The sequence below is a fragment of the Verruconis gallopava genome, assembly GCF_000836295.1.
Source record: "Verruconis gallopava strain CBS 43764 unplaced genomic scaffold supercont1.77, whole genome shotgun sequence".
Classification (NCBI taxonomy): domain Eukaryota; kingdom Fungi; phylum Ascomycota; class Dothideomycetes; order Venturiales; family Sympoventuriaceae; genus Verruconis; species Verruconis gallopava.
In genome coordinates this window covers 25,156-33,144 of record NW_015622213.1, presented here as the reverse complement: position 1 = coordinate 33,144, position 7,989 = coordinate 25,156, and the positions used below count along the sequence as shown (strand labels likewise).

General features: G+C 43.9%; 1 protein-coding gene across 1 annotated transcript; it reads left to right on the top strand.

Moving 5' to 3' along the window:
• Positions 1-5,625: 5,625 nt before the first annotated feature.
• On the top strand, positions 5,626-6,154 carry PV09_09540 (histone H3; the record flags this gene model as incomplete). The annotated part of the gene is made up of 3 exons (XM_016363613.1): positions 5,626-5,650; positions 5,697-6,053; positions 6,105-6,154. The coding sequence occupies 3 exons, from the start codon at positions 5,626-5,628 to the stop codon at positions 6,152-6,154; spliced, it is 432 nt and encodes a 143-aa protein (XP_016208554.1).
• Between the last annotated feature and the right edge of the window lie 1,835 nt (positions 6,155-7,989).

Sequence of the window (7,989 nt, the reverse complement as noted above, 5' to 3'; positions counted from 1 at the left end):
GGTCTCGGCGAAGGTATTTGAATAGACTGTCCATGTGTACGCTGATAACGCCAGTGATCGTCATATACATAGCGCAGAGGTAAAGGCCCATAACTTATTGCCATTTGCAGTCTATGGCGACATGGAAGGCCATTTATCCTCTCAAAAAGACCTGAACAAGGCTTTTTACTGCTTGGCTGTTTCTCTTCCTTTTGACGCATAAGTTCCTGTTGTCTGATACGTTCGACTGCAGGCGGTGTGATTATTGTATGAATATTAGACGGCAGGAACGGCATCTTCTCATGCATATGCTCAAACTTGATGTTATGCATAGATGAGGCGATCTCCTTCTCATATTTATTGTACTGATTATGGATTAACTGCTCAATTCTCTGAACAACACGTAGTATATCGCCAGTAGAAATCAGTAAATAATCCTTTAGTACTTTATGCATTCCTTCAACAGGAGAAGTTGTAATTGTATCATAGTGTCGATGATAGGATATCCAAGCCTTCGCCCATTAAGCGCGTGTTTCATATTGATTCTCCTTTAGATACCTGCATAGTTCTTCCTGATGCTGATAATCATTAAGAAGCTTATCCCACTTTATTTGAAAGTCAGGGCGCTTAGGTGCGAAGACGACCTAGTTTGTTAGATTATTAATAATATTGTTTAGGTGTGACATACCTGGTTCCAGCGCTTCAGAAAATTCTGACGTTCTTCAGCAATTGCCTTCTTTTCTTCTAGTGTTGTACCATCGGCGTCTCTCCATACAAGTTGAGCCTTTGTCTGGACATTCTTGTTGATATGCCAAATATAAAGAAGCTGTGGAATATTTGGAAGCAATCTACGAGCTGCCTGCTTTATTGCTTGTTCTTGGTCGCTTATAAATACGTGTGGATGTGGCACTCCTGTGAGTGAGAGAAAGGTTGAGAGTGCCCAATAGTAGTCTTCCTCCGTCTCATTACAAAGAAAGCAGAAGCCAATAGAGAAAAAGGTCTGAAGATTGGTGCAGCTAAGTATGTGTAATAGTGGAAGCTTATACTTATTAGTTCGATATGTGCAATCCATTAAAAGAACATCAGGATTTGCTAATAGCAGTTTGATCTGCTTTTGATGGATAAAAAAGAGGCGTTGTATATGATTCTCAGGGTCCCTAGTTAAAGAGAAAACCCAATCTGATAATAATAAGTCGTCTAATACTGTGTTAATTGGGCTTCTTCCATCTAGGTGCTTTTGTCAGATGGCCTTTCTTTCTGAGCGAACATCTGAGGCAGAGACAAAGGTATGCTGGTCATCTTGTTGAAGGGCTGCCATTATCTGCATTGGCCGAACTCCAGCATATGACATAGTCTTGATGACTTCTTTTTGCTTTTCTGTACGTTTGCGATAGATGTTATGAGCCATTAGATTAATAGATGGGGCATGATTGTGCTGCTTGACTTGGACTTCCAGTTTCCACTGATCGTTTTGGGTATCTTTAAAAATGACAAGCTTAAAAGGACACCCTGTTGCACGTGTACTTGTGCTTAGAGTCTTTGCTGTTGACTTCTAGACTCTAAAGCAGTCGCATTGATAGTAATATCGTGTTTTAATATCAGAGTAGTGAGGCTTACTCCATTTAAGTACAAAGCTGTACCTGTTTTAGATACCATGACTTTTGAGAGAGTTATATGCTTCATCATAAGAGCTATAAATAGAGTCTGGCGGGGCAGGAATATCTTCCATAGTTGCTGCTGGTAATTGAAGAATCTTTATAGATACAAATTCATTGATGAAGTTGCCCCTAAAGCGCGGCGTGTTATTATGCGCTAAGCCGTTTACAGTGATTTAAATTACATTACAGCTAGCGGGGGGGACAAATCTCAAAGGGGGGACAAATCCCAGAATCGGGGGGACAAATCTCAGCAGCCGCTTCGCCAGGTGTCACAGGTCACGTGCACCTGACTAATCTAGCGCCTTATTTAGCCATCGCTTGAGCGAGATCACTTAAGAAGATACAACCACAACCAACAACCACAACCCACAATGATCTCTCACATTGCAGATAGTCAATAAAAGGACCACCTCCTATCCTCTCAATTATCTAGTTTTCCATCCATCTATCATCTTCTGTAGCTCGTTAATACGCCGCGCACAGCAGTCCTCAGCACTGCCTAGCATCGCTAGTGCCACAGTGCGACAATATGATTGGCTCTGGGGACGAAAAGCTAATGGTAAATGCAGAAGCGCTCATTAAGTCTTGGCATGAGCACGCTCACGGTGCTCATAGATGAGCAGCATAAGCGCTCCCTTGGCGCTCATGAATTAGCGTGATGAGCGGTATTTTCCTATGTCTATAAAAACACTGGTTTTTCCTCTCATTAAACAAATCGTAGTTTAACTGTCTAGTATATCTAGTAGTTAGTTTGAACATTCTCTCATACTTGAAGCTCATACTACTCTAAGTCATAAAACTTGGACTAACTTATTTCTCTTCCTTTCTGAATAAGTCTTAGTTCCACATTGTTCCCTTTTGCTCTAGGAAGCCAACCCTTTCCGAAGTGGCTTACATTAGTGAAGCTAGTCGGTATTGGGAAAGTGTTCCTAACAAGACCTAGGATATCAATATGTACTGTCAACTAGCTATTATATATACCAGCAAGCTGTCATGGGGTCACCCTTATGACACGTGATAGGCACTATTCTATTGCCTTACCTGAACCCAAATATCAGCCAGCACTAGCTAACATAACCTGATAACAGCTAATACAACCCAGTGTTGGCTTTCATCAGGTTATATTGGCTAGTACTGGCTGATATTTGGGTTCAGGTAAGGCAACAGAATAGTGCCTATAACATGTCATAAGGGTGATCCTGTGATAATGAGTTCTGACACCAAGACTACCAGAACGACTACCAGAAACGGTATACCGTTTTTCCTCCGGTATGGTATGGTATATACCGTTTTTTTCGGTACGGTATATACTGCTACCGTGGGGCACCCTAGTTGCACTGCATATGCAGGCTCTGCAGCTGACGAACCGCCGTATAACAGATTGAAGAATCACCACTCGCAGACATTAGCTTATGAGATGATTACGGCCTTGAATAAGCATGATGAGTTTGATCTCTGAAGGAACGCTGATATTCCTCGATTCGAAGGAATTGTGCTGCATCATCGCTTACGCCATCCGCTTGGTTTCCAACTAGCTCAGAGGATACGGCGTACAGGATTGCAGATCTTGTCTATCACTCTGCCCAACATAATGCATCCTGCATGCAGATTCAGATGTCATAATACAATAGTTTCGCAATTCGAAGCCTTCGTGCAGCCGCTGAACCTGCAGACGGCAGGATACCGATATTAATGGATGTTCCATTCACCATGCTTGGCATGCCAGCATATGAGTGTCGACTTGCGCTTCCGTGACACCTTTCACAATATTCTTTTTTCCTCTTTGCAGCCCAAAATGTATTGACGAACGTTCACTTGCCGATTGTTTCTTCTCGTGGGGAAGGAATGCATTTTTAGCTGCAATCCACCAAATCATTATCAAGTATCTGACATCTCTACAAAGAGTGGCTACGAAACTCCCTTCACTCAATCCTTAAGGTGCCTCTTAAATCCTGGCGCTGAATTCTGTTACTTCTACCTTATCTATTCACCTCTCCCAGCAAAATAGGACAAATAAACTTGGCCGTGACTTGTAGATGATCTGTTATGGTGACGAGAGCAACGCTCATCCATTTCGAAGTTTGCAGGCTCAACAAGTCTCACTAACATTCAAGCGACACGCTCTCTTTCGTGACGTGGAAGTTCCTAGATTAGCTTCTCATCTAGGATGGTATAAGCTCTCAACATGGGATTCCCAACGGCGTAGCATCACAGATTTGAGTCTAGTAGCAATCTCAGTGGTATGTTGCTCCAAGTTACACTTCTGTCTCTTTGTAGTCTTTCAGAGATGGATGAACATCTCAAAATGGTCCTGAGCCTTGGTTGACTGGGGCGAAGATTCAAACACACCATGACCCTTAAGAAATGGAACTTGCGATACTTTTATTACATGAAACGAACCAATAGCAAAAACAGAGATATCTTATCAAAAGCATGATAAATTTCCTGACATATTCATCGTGTCCTACCGTGAATAAGAGAATTAAACTCAGTTGATATTCTACGTTTAGATATGTCACGAACGGCGTGACAGCAGCGTGGCGCGGGCGCCACGGGGAGTAAAAGCACACATAGCTATCGCATGACTACTCATATATTCGAGACTGGTGCGGACGGGTTGAAACCCCAACCGTAAGAGGATGAGACGCCTACGCGGCCCCTGCGCACCTGTGTATTTAAGGCAGCTCGAGGACATACGTTCGAGAGCTAGCGGATATTCTTGAATCCTACAATCTATCTCACACTCCTATCACCAATTCCTTACAAGATAATTCACTGACAGCATGGTGATTATGGTATACCTCAGGAAATATAGTATAAACATTTTTTGACAAGTCATGCACTATCTAACTAGAACCTTTAGTCATCGTCTGATACGAAGATTCAATAACCTTGCAAAATTGCGAGGCTGGCCCCCAAAGGCTAGAGGCGATGCCAAGGTGCACAACGACACGAGTTCTTACCAGTATTATATGCTAAGCCGTTTACAGCGATTTAAATTACATTATAGCTAGCGAGGGGGACAAACCTCAAAGGGGGGACAAATCCCAGAATCAGGGGGACAAATCACAGCAACCTAACTAGGATGGGTCAGGGTAAATGAAAAATCAAATCAAATCCCCTCTACGAGGACTACGACAACGACTGCGGAGGCGGATAGGACCACGTCTTAACAGCCTATCGTCTTTTATATCAGAAGATATAGCAGATGGAGAGCTACATGCTATACTTGAATTTGCTGAAGAGTCTGGAAGGTTCCGCAATAGAGACCTTTGATAATAAAGCTAGGTTACGTTTACGCTATAAATAGGGTGAGAGATGAGGTTACTACAAAGAGACAACTCTAAGCAGGAACAAAACTTCAGGAAATAGAACCGTAAAGAGGAATGTGAATAGATCATATGACTCGTATGTAGCCTGCATATCCTAACTAGGATGGGTCAGGGTAAATGAAAAATCAAATCAAATCAAATCGATAAGTGACGCGCCTATAACAACACTGGAAACAGCAGCCCGTACAGCTAATCTATTTTGCTTCCGCTGCGAAGATGACATCTCAACTCATTAGCCTTAGGAAGTCTGGAATAACTCCAACAGGCTGAAATGGGCTATAAATTATCATCATCATCGTCATCATATACCATAGAGTGCGTTACGTTATCGACATTAAGCAGTCGGTCGCCCAAGCAAGACCATAGAAAATCATGCGTTCACTTCAGGCATGCCTAAGCAGATAATGAACGGAATACCCTAACAAAGAGTAATACGATTATCATGGATTTTCAAATTTGCTAGCCCAAGGCAATTTAGCTGCTGTGGCCTTTGGAAAACAGTGTTTGTATGCATAGCAACTTAACGGGTGTGCTGGGATATATTTCAGCCAGCATTATCTAATTTTGGATCAATCAGCCTTTGTATAAATTGCATCCATAGCAGCGTCATAGATTGTAGCCATAACTTAGTTTCGTTGAAATTCCTTCAGCTCTCTATGGCGATCACAAAAGCAGATTTGAGTAAGTGGATGATTTCGTACGCATTGATATCGTCTAAGTAGATCAGAGGCAAAGGAAGCGGCTCGTAAAGCAGCACAGGGTGGGAAAGCCCCACGCAAACAACTTGCCGCAAAGACTAGTCGCAAATCCGCTCTTCGGAACGGTGGAGTCAAGAAACCTCATCGGTACAAGCCTGGCACTGTTGCTCTTCGAGAGATCCGTCGTTATCAGAAGTCAACCGAGCTTCTCATCCGTAAACTTCCCTTTCAGCGTCTTGTTCGTGAGATTGCCCAGGATTTAAAATCAGACTTGCGTTTTCAGTCATCAGCAATCAGCGCATTACAGGAAACCGCTGAAGCTTACCTCGCATCGCTCTTTGAGGACACCAACATATGTGCAATTCACGCAAAGCGTGTTACCATTCGTGAGCCAAGATTCGCTGTGTGCTATAACTTGCTTGCTAACTTATTCACAGAGTCAAAGGACATTCAGCTTGCCAGACGACTCCGTGGCGAGCGAGCGTAGAGATATTCCAGTTGATCTATATGGAAAACAGTCCCAGGGTGTAACAGACATGAATCATTGTTGCACTGTGGGTTAGCTCAAGCTAGGCAGTTCTTGTGATTGCTGTTGTGCAGCGTTCTAAGGAAGCAGAAATGAAGCGAAAAAAACAAGTATTTGTTTATAACTGTATAGATTTATGTGTATAACGTCCGTTCTTGGGTCGCGGGACGCACCCCGAAATGGGACGATTTATCTCCGTCGGTCTTGTATTGTTCGTTCGCAAACATACAGAAACAGAACAAATAAGATAATTTTATCTGTGTTATTCCTCTTCAAGATCAAATTGGGTCCAAGAAAATTACAATGATTTTGATCACGCTACTGATCTTTTCATTAGCATTATCACTAGCTGCACCAAATCCTCTCCCTTGCTTCATAAAAAGAAACACCTCTTTAATTAAATTCAAAGCTATTATATAAACTATATACCAAAGGAGAATATTGTTGTGCAATCTGGAGATAATAATCCAAAAGCCTAAATACTCTGAGCTTGACTGAGTTAAAGACCGGATTTATCACTGATACATGACTCAGGCCTGTACTCCTATATTAGACTAGCTTGCTTACCTGATTGATTGATTAATCCTACACGGTTTCAGCCACTTCTTTTGTCGCGTAGCTATGCCCGGCGGAGGATAATGTGGCCTCAGTCTACCAGCACTTGTTGAGAAGTTGGTGGATTTTGGACCATGTGACGCTTGGTAATCGGCCGACACGCATTAGGCTAGGCCCGACACGCCCCACTTCGCCTTGTTGTGGAAACAAGACCAGCCGACCCTTACGCTCCTCATCTGTTTTCCATCACCACTATCTACAGCCGGTTGTCGCCGCCTGTATCATGCTGGCTAATCTACTAATACTTGCTCTAGTATTCGGCTCCTGGAGGCTTGAGGCCTCTGTGTTGCATCCAGCGTACCTTAATCCCCTCAATGCTCCGCATTGTCTGTTACGCCTCTCTGTTCACCCTCTGCCCTGAGGGCATGTTCCATAAGTCCGATGGCTTCAATGGCTAAACTGTGCCTGCTCAGGATGGCCCTGAGGTTGTTCCTTCCCGGTTGCCCTTTGAAATGCTGTTCCCTCTTGTCCTTGAGCGACTTGCACTGTAGTAGGACGTGCATAACAGTTTGCGGGCCTTGGTGGCACCCCCGGCAGGTCGCGTCCTGGTATCCTGGTACTCTCCGGCTGGCCAGGAAGTGACAGAGACCGATCTTCCTGGTCCTCATCTGTACCAGGAGAGCGCTCTGTCTTTTGCTTAGGTCCTTGTGTAGCTTTAGAGTGCGTTTGGAAGGCGTTGGGTTGTGGCGGTATGTCGCCCTACCCTTGCTGTCCTGTGCCCACTCCCTCTGCCACATTGTGGTTGCTTTCTTTGCTGTCCACGTCTTTAGTGTTGCCTTAAGAGCATATAGCTCTGCAGGCGGGTCTGCTTTGTCGCCCCTGGCACCCTTCCCTTCCCTCCATAGCTTGCTTACCTTATCAGGCTCTAAAAGCTTGTCAGTCGATGCACGTGCCAATATCACGTGACATGAGGAAACGCTGGGGAATTGATTCGGACCACCTCGATCTTGTTTTGGACCACCTCGCCCTAGGCCGCATTGGTCATCATTTAGGGCGAGATAGCAGCATGAATAAAATTACGCTCGCTTAAAAACAATACATAGCAGATTTGAACCAGCTATACCAGCTATTCATGTGTGGGTGATGTAACACCAGGACTATTCAGACCACCCAGTCAAACCTAAAACACTTTCGTCACCTATAAGACTGTGCTTCGGACAAATACCAGTGCGGCGACCCTC